The 15,839-nt window shown below is 34.9% G+C and overlaps 1 protein-coding gene across 1 annotated transcript in view; it reads right to left on the bottom strand.

Moving 5' to 3' along the window:
• AK9 (adenylate kinase 9) overlaps nucleotides 1-15,839 on the bottom strand; it is a 72,272-nt gene that overhangs the window by 47,508 nt on the left and 8,925 nt on the right. The window contains 9 exon segments of the mRNA XM_062570971.1: nucleotides 90-235; nucleotides 3,777-3,887; nucleotides 6,463-6,616; nucleotides 7,080-7,260; nucleotides 7,349-7,488; nucleotides 9,513-9,611; nucleotides 11,095-11,169; nucleotides 14,028-14,153; nucleotides 14,911-15,084. Coding sequence (XP_062426955.1) covers nucleotides 90-235; nucleotides 3,777-3,887; nucleotides 6,463-6,616; nucleotides 7,080-7,260; nucleotides 7,349-7,488; nucleotides 9,513-9,611; nucleotides 11,095-11,169; nucleotides 14,028-14,153; nucleotides 14,911-15,084 — 1,206 coding nt within the window.

Here is a 15,839-nt window from a genome sequence, read left to right as displayed (position 1 = left end):
GAATTAACAATATGTATTGATAATAAACAAACAGTTACATGGAGCTCTTAGAAAGAAAGTGCTTTGTTATGTAGTACTTGTACTTTTACCTCTGCAATAGCTCTCTCCAATACTTCAGCGTATACTTCAGGTGATAGCACTATTTCAGATTCTGACACATTTATTACAGCTTCTTCTACCATTGCTTGAACTTCTGGGTGGTCAGAAGTTATCTCTGGCATTCTTAACAATGATTCTTTTGCTGCAGCTGCATAAAAAAAAATTATTACATACCATGCTTTTAATATAAATTTATTTTAAGCACTTCACAAATTTCTTAAGTATTCAAAATATCCTCTCCTCAGGAATAACTTCTTGGCCACTAAATGTAGCCACCACAGAGTAGAATGTAGTAGACATTTTAAGGCAAAGCAATCTTACAAAATAATATTGAGAACGAATCAAAGAACAGTCCCTCTAAATGAAGTTCAGGAGAGTATTTCGTAATGGTTTTGTTAGATTTTTTTGTCTCTGCTGTCTCATTCCAAAAAAAACCTTTAAACTGTAACAGTATTTTTTTTATCACTAAATGAAATATTGTTTCAATATTGTTTCACTTGCAGCACCTGAGAATTTGTCACGGAAGTCTAACTCAAAAGCCTGACCAAATTAATTTAAAAATTAATACAAATCATAGTTCAAGATAGCATATCATCTAGGGTCAAGAAACTTACATTCCCTAAAATGCACAAATCACTCGTACTGGATTGATATTTGATTATTAATTGCTGATACAATGTAATGTAATTGTTCAAAAATTTTTTGAGGGAATATTAGAGTTAGTTCACTATTTACATACCAATCTGATAAAATGAGAGCATAATTCAGTGAAGAACTGATTATAGCAAATGCAGTAATTATTATGTGAAGAATATAATTTGGAAAAAATGGCATGCTTTTTGTAATTATACCAATATTTTACACTGATTTTGTTGATATTTTCTAACATGCATAAATTTACACATTGTCAGGTTATTTTCACCAAGTAACTTCAAGTTCGCAAGTAACTCCCTAGGAAAAAGTCAATTATCTTGTTAAGTGTTTACATACAGTAAAAAAAAAAAAAAAAAAAAAAAATCAGATTTTACAGTTTTCATAGCTAAAGAGCCTATATTCTACCTCTCCTCTCCAGCTTGAGAAATAGATATTTCGTCAGTGGTGTCTCTTAATAGTTTTTGCTGGTATACAATTTCATAATATTAAAGAAAAAATGTGATTGAAGCACCATTAGTTTTTTTTTCAAAAAGACAAAGAAATGCATCTAGGCAACTCTATAATATTTTTGCAGAGATTTCTCTGCTTAATTACAAATGAACAGAGCAATATAATCTTACACTATTTCAAGAAAAATAGTGAAACTGATAAGCACAATAAGTTTATATATTGCTATAATTTGTCATTCTATAATTGGTAGTTCTTGAGTAATATAATATATTTTTACATTGTTAAAACTGAGGTAGTGCTCAAGTAATTATAGAACTTTCAATGACATTTCTATTCTACACAGTACTTGTTAATATTATGGATAAGTTATTATGCATCATGTGGAAAGATAATTCTAAATTTGATAGCTGAGCCTCTAGTATCTACAGCATTCTGGTGATATTCTGTGGCAAATTGAGAAAAAGAATTACATTTGAGAAGTATATTGAATTAAACAGAAGAACTGGAGAGGCCTTTATTTTTGTATTTAACATTGCTTCCATGTTCTCAATTTTTAGCACGCAAACAATCTTTACATTAGAACTTTAGAGCCTATTAAAATGTGCAACACTTTTCACATCTTTGGGAGCTATTGTTTCAGTCTGTTCACAACAGGAATCATCATATGAATGACAAACACTCACACTTTCAAGTTTTCTTCATGTCTATGAAAGCTATTAATAAGGTATTTTTTTAGGGATAACTGCACATTGGAGGCTGGAAGATACTGCCTAAGACATCTGTGCATGCAAACTATTCACAGAAATAACAGCTAGCAAATGTTCTTCTAATGGTCTATGTCAACCTGAAAACTATGTTTCAGTATGCATATTATTAGGCTACTACAGTGATAAATCATTTGCTTGTGCTATACAAAATTACTATAAATTAAGAGAAAAGAGAATTTGATAATAAATGAGTTATGTCAAAACAATGAAACATTTTAACTGAGAAATGAAGCATAGAAGAAACAGGAAAACAACTCTTTGGTACCAACAGAACACTGACTATCACATGTACTTGAAGCCAATTAACTTTCATAGAATCATAGAATCAGTAAGGTTGAAAGAGACCGTCTAGTCCAACCTCCCTGCTCAGCAGGGTCACATAGAGCATGGTAGACAGGGTTGCATCCAGGCGGGCATTGAAGATCTCCAGAGAAGGAGACTCCACAACCTCTCTGGGCAACCTGGGCCAGTGCTCCGTCACTCTCACAGGGAAGAAATTCCCCCTCACGCTCAGGCAGAACTTCCTGTGCTTCAGTTTCTGCCCATTGCCTCTTGTCCTGTCACATGGGACAACTGAAAAGAGTTTGTCCCCATCCCCTTGACACCCTCCCTTCAGGAACTTGTACACATTGATAAGATCCCCCCCCCCTCCAGTCTTCTCTTCCCCAGGCTGCAGAGGCCCAGCTCTCACAGCCGTTCCTCATAGGGCAGATGCTCCAGCCCTCTGATCATCTTTGTAGCCCTACGCTGGACTCTCTCCAGTAGCTCCATGTCTCTCTTGTAGTGGGGAACCCACAACTGGATGCAGTACTTGAGATGAGGCCTCTCCAGGGCTGAGTAGAGGGGCAGAATCGACCTGCTGACAACACTCTTCCTAATGCACCCCAGGATACCATTGGCCTTCTTGGCCACAAGGGCACATTGCTGGCTCATGGTCAACTTGTCATCCACCAGCACTCTCAGGTCTTTCTCTGCAGAGCTGCTCTCCAGAAGGTCAGCTCCTAGCTTGTACTGCTTCCGAGGGTTGTTTTTCCCTACGTGCAGGACACTGCACTTGGCCTTGTTGAACCCATCAGCCTCAACTTCACTGCCATCAGCCGAGCCCTTCAAATTATGTGAGTAGCAGCTGGACTGTTGATGCATCCTATGCATTTTTTGCATGAAAATAGATGAACTCAAGAGGCATTCTTCATGTCATACTCATATTTGATTCCATACTTGCTTTGGATAGAACAGTGGTTTTCTTCAAGCTAAACTTCACTCATTTGCTGTGCTCTTGCATGCAGTACATTAGAACACTAGTTAAGAATATAGTTATTTTAAATTTTTTTTAAATTCCCCACCTCAAACTTTATTTTTTTAAAACATTAATTCCTTGTCCCAGATAATTTAAATTTAGCATACTTTTAAGTTCCTCATACTCAAGTGGCAAGAGCTCTTATTTCTGAATTCAGATCCTCTTTTCATTTTGTCTTTTGTTTGTGAACTAACACCATTTCTCCTTATTTGTTAAGAACTGCTGAAAAAATCTGATGCTATAAAAAGATATATACATGAAAATACCAAAATTTTCATCAGAATACCTGCTCAGCTCCTACAAAAATTAGTGGGACTTTTTCTCCCTGTATAGAGTCATAGTATTAATGCGTTAACTAACCCAGGTTATCTTTTAATGACAGAATTCACCATTTCATTTTATGTTTCTCAGAATAACAATACTATTAACAAGGAAACATTTTTTAATCTGTAAGGCACTCTGAAAGCATGGAATGACAAGCTTTAAAATAGCTAAGGTTTACTTTTTACCTTCTTGGGTGATGTCAGATTTTACCTCAGTAGTCTGCTCTTCCAAGTTCATTCCTTCTCTGGATTTAGTGGTTTCTTCAGAACCATCTGCTTCTTTGTCACTACTAAGTTCTTGGAAATCTGCCATAGTTATGAAATCGTATTAAATTCATAGAAAACTAGATTGGTAAAAAATCTTTTTTTATACAAGTACTTCACCACAAAATCCATCTGACTAAAACAGTTACATCTCAGCCTTCTCTTCATCCCCAGTCTCCCAGTCTATGGAATCCCACAATACACCTCCTGGGCACTATTCCATCCCTTGCAACAGGCAAGACTAATACCCATCAGCCTGTGAGATACAAATGGTTCTAGCAGTATCAGTATTTATATGCCCCTTTTTCCCTTTAAGAAAAAAAGAGAATAGAAATATGACAAAAGCCAAGCAAGACTTTAAAAAAAATCCCACAAGTCCTGAACACCTTTTGAACTCAACAGATTTTATACCCCCATACACTTTTCCCTCTCACTTTCTAAATTTTGGGTAGAACGCATAGTGGCATTGTAGTCAGTGAGTTTTATACTGAGTATAGTGAAGTTCTGTTTGAGTTGCACGTCATATGAGCGCATTCACAAAATGGGACCTTCTGGGTACATCTACATGACCTTTTTAGTCTGAAAGAGGAGAATATTTTTTAAGTGAATCTCCTGATCATTCCCACTTACCATGCTTTGGTGCACATGGCAAAGCAGACTTGGAACACACAAACTGGATTCCTTCCAGATGAAAATAAACCAGGAGATATGCTCTATAAGCAGATGGATAAACACTAATAGGTGTTCAGCACATAGGATCAGATTACGGCTAGTCTGAAAGCTCCCTATGCAGGATGTGGATGTCAAATCCTTAGCACCAACTGCTTCAGTTTGCTGATCTGCTCTGATCGCACACAACTAATTCCCAAAAATAGTGGTCCCAAAAATAGTCTCACTGTCTACTGCTGAGCTTGACTTAGGAACACTCAGGACAGTCCAGGGATCATTTTACCTAATTAAATAGATACAGGCTTTTGGCACAATTTTTAGTGATTTCATAACCCTACGTAAATGCAGAATTTACTAGGTAATTAACTAAATGATTTTATTGTTAGGAATAGAAAATGCTTTCTATGATAGCTATTCTAGCTCTAAATCCAAATTTCCATAAAATGTTTGATTTCCCCTTCAGAAACTTTCTCATCTTCCTTGTCAATTTACATTCTTCATCTGATTATATTTCCACATGAAGTAAAGAAGAAAACTTTAAGCAAAAGAAAAATTGCTTCCAAATAAAATTGCTTCCAAATAAAATTTCTCCAATTTCTTATTAATCCTAATATAGTTACACATCTCTGTAGTTCACCATTTTTCTTACCGCAATATCAAATTTATTTTTGTATTACAGTCAGCTTCTATGTTTTATAGCACTGGAAGAATATAGTATCTCCTTATTAGATATGTATCTACCCATGAGTAAGTCAAATACAGTGGTTCTTTGCTTAGTTGAATAAGGCAAAATGGCCTTATTGTCCATCTGAACCAAAACAAGAGCTATCTGGAAAAGGCAGTTCGCCTTCAATGGAAAATTCTAATTTCAAAAGAAATAACTAAAAAAAAAAAAAAAAATCCCAAAATTCATCTGAAATAGAAATTCCAAATTTTGTTTAAAAATATTGAAAGAATATTTTATTTTTGCCTTTTCAAAATATTTCTTGAATTCATTAAGCTCTAAAAGGTAAGCAGCTGAAAACCTAGATGATGGGACAGACTTCAGTCTCAGCAAGTATGCTGAGGATACAAAACTGGGAGGAGTGGCTAATACACCAGAGCATTGCCAGTAGGTGGAGGGAGGTGATCCTTCACTTCTACTCAGCCCTGGTGAGGCCACACCTGGAGTGCTGGGTCCAGTTCTGGGCTCCCCAATACAAGAGACATGGCACTACTGGAGAGAGGGCCAGAAAGATGATTAAGGGACAAGAGCATCTCTCCTATAAGGAAGGTTGAGAGAGCTGGGAACTGTTCAGCCTGAAGAAGAGAAGACTGGGGGGGGATCTTATCAATGCATTTAAATATCTGAAGGGAGGGTATAGAGAGGATGGGGCCAGACTCTTTTCAGTGGTGCCCCGCAACAGGACAAGAGGCAACAGGCACAAACTGAAACACAGGAAGTTCCATCTGAATAAGAGGAAGAACTTCTTTACTATGAGGGTGACAGAGCACTGGAACAGGTTGCCCAGATTGGTGGTGGAGTCTCAGTCCTTGGAGATGTTCAAAAGCTGTCTGGATAGGATCCTGTACAACATGCTCTAAGTGACTCTGCTTGAGCAGGGGAGTTGGACAGGATCATCTTCAGAGGCCCCTTCCAACCTCAACCATTCCCTGATTCTGTGATTCCAAATTATTAGCACTTTCAAAAGGCGCTCATAAAGCTTCTCACATGCTTGTGACTCTCAGCTCCAGGATACTTATACATAATAATATCAAAAGCATTGAGTTCTACTCAGCTATTGCTTTCACTTCATGATCTTTCAGTTCATATTTAACACATAATATTTAGAACAGCTTCTATAATATTTTAAAGACGTCTGAAACATTTACAGGTGAGAGGAATCGCTTCAGTTAAATAAATTAAACACATAAGATAGCTTCAAAGACCATAGAACACCTTATTCACCTGGTTCTTTTGACACTTTTTCGAATTCCAATCTAGTTTTCACTGCTTTTAGGGCTGTTTCTATTGTATCCTTTCGCACTTTCTCTAAGATTTTTTCTCTTGACTCTTCCATGTAGGGTTGAATGAGTTTGGCCATGTCAAGAACCTAATGAAGTTATTTGAAAAAATAAAAATATTACAGAAGAGACATAAGGCATCTAATCCAACAGCTATACAGTAACATGAGTTTGAAAAAGCTCTGCAAATTTACATATAGTTCAAGCACAGTTTGTTCTATATAAAGTAATTTCCAATTTGCAGTGTAATTTAATTATCTTAGATACAAAAGATACTTATCATATTCTTATGCTAAGATAAATAACTTTGACACAGATGTTTGTCTGTATCTCACACAGAGGAGAAATGAGAAAATATTTTTGAAAGTTAAATGCTTTTCTATAAGTGAATTTCACTGAATTACTATGTTTCTTTTGTAGTCTGTATGTTTACAATGTATATGTTAATGACCCACCATGAATAAGAGAGTCAACTCATGAATAAGAGTGACAACTGGCTCCCAGGCCAGTTGAGGCTGATCCCCTTGTTACCTAATACATTTACATACCCACCTTTCCGTTATATTTGTTTGCAATCAGGTTACAAATGGTTGTTCTTCCAGATAACGGGGGACCAAATACTAGTACTTTACAAGGAGGAAGTGGCATTGGTGGTAACAGGTAAGGCCGAGGATTCAACATAAATGCTTTCAATGCCTCTGAGGATGACAGTACATACATTTTGCCTAGAAAACTTAAAACAAAACAAAACAAAGTCAACAAATATAGGCAGTTATCTTATGAAATAGAAATAAGAATAAAAAGTGCCAAATGCCACTAACCTGACAGCCAAGTCTGGGATCCCCATTACAACATCACCCTCCTTAAGAGCCACAGGACATACTTGTCCCCACCTGCTTCTCCGCCATCGGTATCTGTTTGCTATTAGTTTGCAGGATGACAGAACCCGGAAAAGTTCATCCTGTTTATTAAAACAGTAATAACAGTATTTATAATTTTTTTCTAAATCTGTATTGTCATGTTCTACATAACTTAGTTTTTTTGGAATATTCTGCCTGAAAACAACAAAAATTTTTTAAAAATTATGCTTTTTAGTATCTTTTTTAAAACCATGTATTTTTTCAGAATTGCAAGACAATCTTAAGGAGAAACTATTTAGCTTTTACATTTTATTTCATAAAAATAGTACCTAATGCATATAACTTAAAGTAGCTCTTGTAGGTTTCATTTATTGTTTTCAGAAGTTTTTTAAAAAAGGAAGAGATACAACTCAATCAATTATTGAAGAAGAGAGAAAAAGGCCAAGATTATTTCTTCTAAAGGGGATGAAGAAAGGACAAAGATCTGGGTAGGGGCAATAGAATGGCCAAAATACCTCTTTTAGGTATGCAGAAGTGTCAATTGATAGGAATATGTTTAATAGAGGTTTTAAAGAAGTTAAATAGTGAGTAAGTCACAGAGTTTATAGTGACATTAAATTATTCGTAGCAGTACAGGGAAGTGCTGGATCTGAAGAACTGAAGAAGGACTGAAGAAGAGACTACGAAATTGGGCATTAAAATAGCAGTTATACACAAACAATGGTGAACTCCGAGTTGACTTTCACTGCTCAGGAATAGATCTTGGAGTTAAAATATGCAGTTCCATGAAAACAGCTGGTCAATGACCAATAGTAATCATAGAAATAGATTGAATGCTAGGAATGTTTAGGAAAAAGAGAATAAAACATAAAGTTTCCTTTTTTATATATAAATTTATGCCTCATCTTTACTGCTGTGGGCATTCTGGTGTCTTCATCTCAAGAGGTATATAGCAGGATCAGGAAAGTTCCACAGAAAGGTAATGTGACTGATCATATTGACCAATATGATTCTAATAAGATTTTCATACAAGAAAAAAGATTAAGTAGTCCGAAACTCTTCAGTACAAAAAAAGATACAGGTACACAGGAATCAGACGGAAGTCTGAAATCATGGATGATATAAGAGGGCAAATGCAGAGAACAAAACTATTCACTGCCTCTTGTGGAACAACAACCAGAGGACAGTGAGTTAGAAGGTGGCAGGTTCAACACAAAAGGAGATAATCCTATGTATACTGTATGATTAAGCTGCAGAACTCCTTGACCATTGGGTGGATACTTTAGATACTACATTTTACATCAGCTCAAGAGAGAAGTTGACAAGTTCATGGATCAAATTAATAGACACATTGACAATTACTAAACATACAAACTAAATACAGACATAATCTGGCACAGAAAATCCTTCACCTGTGAATTTGGTGGGCATGGGGAAAAAAGAATGCTCTGAAAGCATAACCACAATCAGTGGGGTATCTTCAGTTATAGTACCATTTATATATTTGAAGTTTTGGTGAAGAAATGAGAAAGATAACTGCAAGTGGTTATAGGTGAAACCATGTATGCAGGCACTTCTGTTTTTATGTTTTACTTGAAAGGGGCAGAAATTATTATTGCTATGATTCAAGCAAAATACTACACTAATTTGTCTTATTTCTAATAAATTACAGAAAATAAAATGTGTATGTTTTCAGCTATGCAGGATATTGCTCAATTTGTATTAGCATGATATATTTCTCTTTCAGGAAAAGATCTGAGACTGTGAGATAACAGTCAGCTTCAGAGATTATTATCCTTTAGATAAAGTTTCTTTATTTCTCTGGAAGGAATTCATTCTCATTCCATTGTTAAAACAATCATTTTGTTCAAAATTTTATCATAATGATGAAACTTTTTTTTTTTTTTTTTTTTTTTAATTAAAGATAACTTTTTCACAGAGTTTTAGCTGGATTTCAGTTCCAGGGTTGTTTTAAATCCACATTTCTGAAAGATCAAGACTGAAAAATGCACTTACTGCACAATAAAACAAATTTCTTGCTATGAAAGAAATATAAGCTCATATCAGGAAAAAATATATTTCTATAATTATTACATTTTAGGAAAAAAAAAAAAAACACACTTACATTTTCCAGTCCCTCTAATGTTTCTTCTTGCTGACTTTGAAGTCTAGTTATAGGAGCTGCATTTCGAACACCCATAGATTGAAGTTGGGTTATCACTGACTGAAGAGAAAAATAACTCTAGAGTAAGTACTAATCAAAATTACTTTTGTGATCTGAAAGGACCCCAAACATTCTTCTTTATAATTTTAATTTTATTATTTGTATAATGACCACATATACACTAAGGCCCAATTTTTATCTTGGGCCATGTTTGTTATTCAGCTCAGCTCCTACAAGCTATTTGGTGGATAAAGACAGTGCAAAATGCTGAATCAAAGCCTTCATACCTCTTCCTTTGCTGTGAATCCCAACCCTCCAAAGGGTCAGACTGTGAAGGATTCTCTTCCACTAAGCAGTGGAAGTATGCAGATGAGCTCCACTCTGTGCCAATAGGGTTGGAAAAGGAGACAAATATCTTTAGGAGAGCAGATTATTATGCAGACTTGGAAATAATACAACTTCGGGATATTTATTTTTTAAAGTATTTAATCCAGAGGTCTGCCAATGAGAATCAGAAGATATTATATTTAACTGAAATATTTCTTGAATGCAGTCTTGCTTGAACGCAAGTATTCTTGAAATAGAAGAGCAAATTTTGCCTTAACTGGGCTAGTTTCATAATACGTCTTTGCCTTACTCACAGGTAAAATGGTGGAAATTGTTAAACATCTGTACTGTCTTTAGTATAACTCTTCTGTTGTGATGTTGACAAACAGATTATAAATAATGAAATTTTGTCTTTCAACAATTTTGTCTTTTATCTCTATAAAAACAGGTCTTTTTCTCTGTGTGTATGACTACTCTTGATAATAAAGCTAACTGTAAAATCAAATATTTGCAGAATTGTAACAGATTCAATTCCTTTCCAACAAGGGATGGGAAAGTCCAGGGGCAACTCACTTCCTACATCAAAGACAATCTCTTGATTCTCCTTTTTCAATCCTACACTTTACATCCTAATTTAAAACAATTTTTATTTCTGAGATAGAAGGTGAAATTATTTATCTTCAAAATTTATCAATGTAATCTTTAATATGTAGAATAATTTGTTACGTCATGAGCTAAAAATCCATAGAAACAAAGACTTCTGTGAAAAGGGAAAAAGGAACAGATTATCCTCTATTTAACTGTAAAAAAATACCAAAGACCATAAAAATTCCTTTATTAATTAAGGCACCACCACATCAAGCCAATTCTGTAAATATGTTTTACTGAGAATGTATTAGTTTTGCATGTTAATAACGGTATTTGACACTAATACAGGTTATAAAGCATGACAAATACATGGATACAATACAAAATAGTTTGTAGCCTGTCTGTAAATATTCTTGTGTAACATATATGGAAACTTGGGCTGAGTGGTGAACCTTTTGACTTTTTTTAACGTAACAACAAAAGTAGGCATTTCAAAGGTGATGTTTGTGATTATAATTTAATGAGTTTTATGTTCAACTTAGAATGTTGCCAACACTAGAAAAAAATCTACAAAACTGATAATTCTTTTCTAATTGAAGTTATTTAAGCTGGTGCATAGTTTACTTACTGCAAAGAGGTCATTTGATTGCCTATTTCCATCCAATTCAATAAGATATTGAGAATCCTGCTCAGCCATCAAGTCCTGTTTAAGAATACAGACATGTTCATCAGCTAAGAATATACTTAACCAGATAATGACATTCGAGCTCATTCTGTTCCTATAAATATCAAAAGTTGGAATCCTGTGGACTCCAAGTTTTCCTGTGGACAACCAATTTTCACTACTCTGATGACTTATAAAATTGTGTGCCAGGAAACTTCTATTTTAATACTGATCAATAAATACAGAGAGAATTACAAAATTATAGTTACAATGGGTTCAAAAATCAGATTAGACAACCTAGGCCAAAGTCAAAATAGCTACAAATAATCTAGATAAATTAACATTTCATGTATGAATTCAATTTCTAACTGTCTAATTACTGTCAATACTTAATTCTCTGGTGAGAAGTGGTGATAACGTTAAGTAACAGGTATCTTGGAAATACCAGCCATGACATCAAAGTTTTAATTTTGGTCCCAATTCTGAATTTCTGTAAACCTTAAGCAATATATTTGATTTTTCTTATTTTTAATTTTCCTATCAGTAAACAAGACATCATAGACTAAAATGGATCTCCCATGTCAATTGTCATTATCTCTGGAAGGGGATCAATAACACTCCCTCCATTCCTGATAGATATTTGTCTAAACTCATCTATGAAAACGGCTACTGAGGTGACTCTACAAATTTCATAAGTATCCTATTCATTACTCTTATAGCCAGAGTGCATTTCCTAGCACCTAGTCTTAAGCCTCCAATGCTACAATTTAAACATTTTTTTTTCCTATCTTTGGTAGGAATAATAATTGATCACTTCTTTCTAATATTGATCTACACATAAAATTATAATCAGTTTGAGTTCTCTTACATACAATGGTCTTATTAATACATCCATAACGTTTCTTTTGTGCAATAGTACCATATTTATTGACTCAGTTTACAATTAACTAGATTCCCAGATTGCCTGCAGTACTGAGGTCTAGCCGATTATTTCACGTTGTAGTTGCTTATTCAGTTTCCTCCCTAGCTTTAATATTTCACATTTATTTCTACTCATTTTCATCCTAGAAATCAAAGTCTGTCCTCCAAAGGTCTTTCCATCTACCCTAGTCCGGTGTAAAGTTGACAGTTTATAAGTCTTTTAAAAATTTAATCATCTAAACCTCTAACTAGGCCAACAACAGATTCCTATGTTTATTCAATATTTTAGTGAATCACTAACTCCGCCTAAGAAAGACTTTTTAGCTAGTGGTTTCTATCTAAACAACTTTCCTCTAATTAACTAAAGAACAGTCCATACAAGATTATAACGATTCAGGATATCATATATTCTGCTTTTTCCTTCATAGAAGTAACAGGTTTGTTCCTCTAGCAAAGAACAGCATTATACCAGTTTTACACAATTTTACTTATAATTTTATCTAATTCATAGGGTAATTGACATAAACAATAATGGTAGAGTGCACAGCAAACATGAGGCTTTTCCAGTTGTTCGTACCATGAGTAGAAAAAGCAAATAAATTATGGCTTCGTACCCTCTCTTAGTAAATTTACATAGTTAATACAACTTCTCTGAAACCAACAGGGAAAGAAGGAAACAATGTCACTGCTCATAATTTCAAGTGTGTTTTTCTCTCATGCTTCTTCTCAAAATAAATTACCTATTTTTCCCCTTTCTTTCTGTTCCTACCAAACCCAGGCTACTAGTATTGCTCTCACTTTCTCTTTTGCCTTTGGTGCTTGACCCCCAACCAAGAATATCTAAACCCCTGTTTTAAATCACTTCAGGGGAAACCTCTTGGCTTCTGTAACTTATCTTCTGACCAGATATCATCAGGGCCACTGTTTGAAAATGCCCACCCCCATTTCAACTACTGCTAAACAAAGGTAAACACAGGTACTTCCTCATTTAGCTCAACTACAGGGTGACCAGCATGATCATTGCCTTTCACAAGATCTTTGATTGCTTGTTTGCCAAAGACATGTTTACTAAAAATACCAACACTGATCAGAACAACACTAAAACTAGTCAGTCATTCTGATTCCAAAATCAATGCTTTACTCTTTGTGATCTCAGAGGGCTACAATTCCCCTTTGTGAGTGTTTAAATATTCTCGTATCTGTGATCACCATACCAAGTTATTACATTTATCATACAATAAAATGGAGGCTTATGACATCTGTTTTTAAAATGGAAACTGAAAAGCTAATCCAATGAGCCATATCTTCAAACAACTGTTACCTTCTGTGTCTTGTGAGCACTTTTCTTGAAACTTCAACATGTGTAACACTGGAAAGCATGCAAAATTGTAAATAAATAAATAAATAAAATAAAATTCTCTATTTTTGGGGAAGCTGAGTGTAGGCAAACAGTCCACACTTGCCACTATAGGCAAGCAGCTGTTTATTCTGTCCTTCTTTGGAGATATCATAGAATGTCAGCAGTCATCCCTCATCAACAGAGAAAGAAAGAAATGCAAAATGCTCTAGACCATCCTATAAACCCAGTGCAAGTGATTATGAAAAAACAGAGGAACAAAAAAAATCAAGACTTAGGCCTAGACAGAAAAATAACCAAGTAGAAGGCTGTAGAAATCAAACAGAAGATAAAGCAAATGTATGGGCTAGTTACTGGATATATAAAACTGCATGCAATGAAGCAGATGAAGAAGCGAAATCTGTTGGAGTGAAAGGCAATGACTATGGAAAGCAGATGCCTTATAGGATTGCATGCTAAATGGACTCTGTTAATAGTCATGATATGCTTCAAGTATGTCCATGACACATGTCCATCTCCCTAAAATAAATCTCAAACTCAAAAAAAAGCATGGAAATATTGTAAGGTATTTTAAACAATATTCTGTTACGCAGCATCATAGTATTTTGCTTTTTCTTACTTCTAAAGGATGGAGCATTATGTCCTTGTATATCTGAACTCTTTCCTCTGCATTTTCACGAATATCTTCAGGCCTCTGAACTAACTGAGGCAAAATTCTTGACATTGCAAGTGAACCTTCTGCAATCTGAAGAATGAAAATTTAAATATTTCAAGATATAGAAACAAAATAAAGCATTAAACTAAATTTTGTCTATACTCAAAAGTAGATAGATAAAGTAGCTTTCCAGATAAAATACTGCAATGACTATTAGCTAGCTGATGGTGATCCGTGTCCTAATGAAGTGCATTTGCTAGGAATTGAGAGGAATCTGGAATTTGCATTGATAAGTCTTTGGCCAGCTTTATAAACCAGTGCAAACCAACATGAATGCAAAACTAAAATTTTAATGAGAAAACTAGAATCTATTTGTAATATTCTAACACTAAAACAAGACAACATTCCACAAATACTAGTAAAAACATGTTACAATAAATTAAACTAAGAATTCCTGTATTTGTTCATTCCAAAGGTCCCTAAAGCTTAGTATTCTATCCCCAAACTTGACTAATGACAGATGCTTACAGAAGAACAGAGAAACAAGACAACAGAGTCACCTTTCTCCTGATACACTTTCAACTTACAGCAACAGTTTAGTGTCTTCTAAGTCAGAGGTTGAATCCAGGCCAAACTGTATAATAACCACCACCTGCTGCCATTTAAAAACACCATTTAAACATTATCCCAAACCTCTTAAGGTGGAACAGAAATTTAATGAAGATTAGAGTTGAGCAATATTAATTAATAACACAATATGGTGATATTTTAGAATATTGGAATTTGTTCTGCTGTGTCTAGAGTACATTCTAATACTTTGCACTGTTCAGAAATTAGCAGTAGTTACCAGTTCTTCTTCCTGCTCTTCCTCTTCTTCCTCAGTCTCCTCTTTATGCTGATCATTCATTTCCTTATGTTTTTCAGTAATATTAGGATCCCACTGGTTCCTCTGATATATGTGCCCTGAATCAGGGCGCTGTCTTTGTCCAGATATTCTTTGGCATAAGTCATAGTCTGAACACTAGCAAGGAATGATTAAGAGGAAATTGCATGTTTATTGTAGTGCTATAATAATACTAATTTCTTCCTTAAACTGCAGAATATAGGGGGCTGTTTGACAAATATTTGGAATCATAAACAACTTCTCTAATAACTTCCAAGGTAAATAGAAAACTTTCAACAGCAGCAAAGTTACTCAGTGCAAAAATAAAATATTAAAGAAAGACTTAATCACTTGCACAGTCTACCCCATCAGCATTTTATATTCCATATCAGGAGGGTAGCCACTGATTGAGCACATTTTGCCATGCTAGTTATATGCAGGTGTAGTTGATGGATAAAAGTCTTTTACAGATAGGTTTGCGATTGCTCTTGCAATCCATTCCAAAGTGGTTTGGTCTTGAGCAAGCTATCCATTTTACTAGGTGCCTTTCACCTGAGCTGTTCTATCACCCAATAACATAGTACCATAGAGTCAGAAGTTAAAGGTATTCAGCAGTTTGGAGCTCTGCAAGATTAAGCACAGGTCTTTCTATTAAAAAAAAACATGACTGGAGAGGGCACAACAAACAACAAACAATCATTTTCCCCTTCTCAATCTCTAACACCTACCCTCCAGACATAATGTGAGAAACCTAAGATAAAAACAAAACATTATAGTTGTTAAATTCAGATTGTGACAGAAGGGGAAAATCGAATTCTACAGAGGAAAAATAAAGCTATCACATCACTAGCAATGCTTGTGCAGTGATTATAATGCTGTAACTACTATCACAA

This window comes from Rhea pennata, chromosome 3 (genome assembly GCF_028389875.1).
Source record: "Rhea pennata isolate bPtePen1 chromosome 3, bPtePen1.pri, whole genome shotgun sequence".
Taxonomy (NCBI): Eukaryota; Metazoa; Chordata; class Aves; order Rheiformes; family Rheidae; genus Rhea; species Rhea pennata.
The sequence above is the reverse complement of the archived record's forward strand: the minus strand, read 5'-3'. Positions and strand labels throughout refer to the sequence as shown.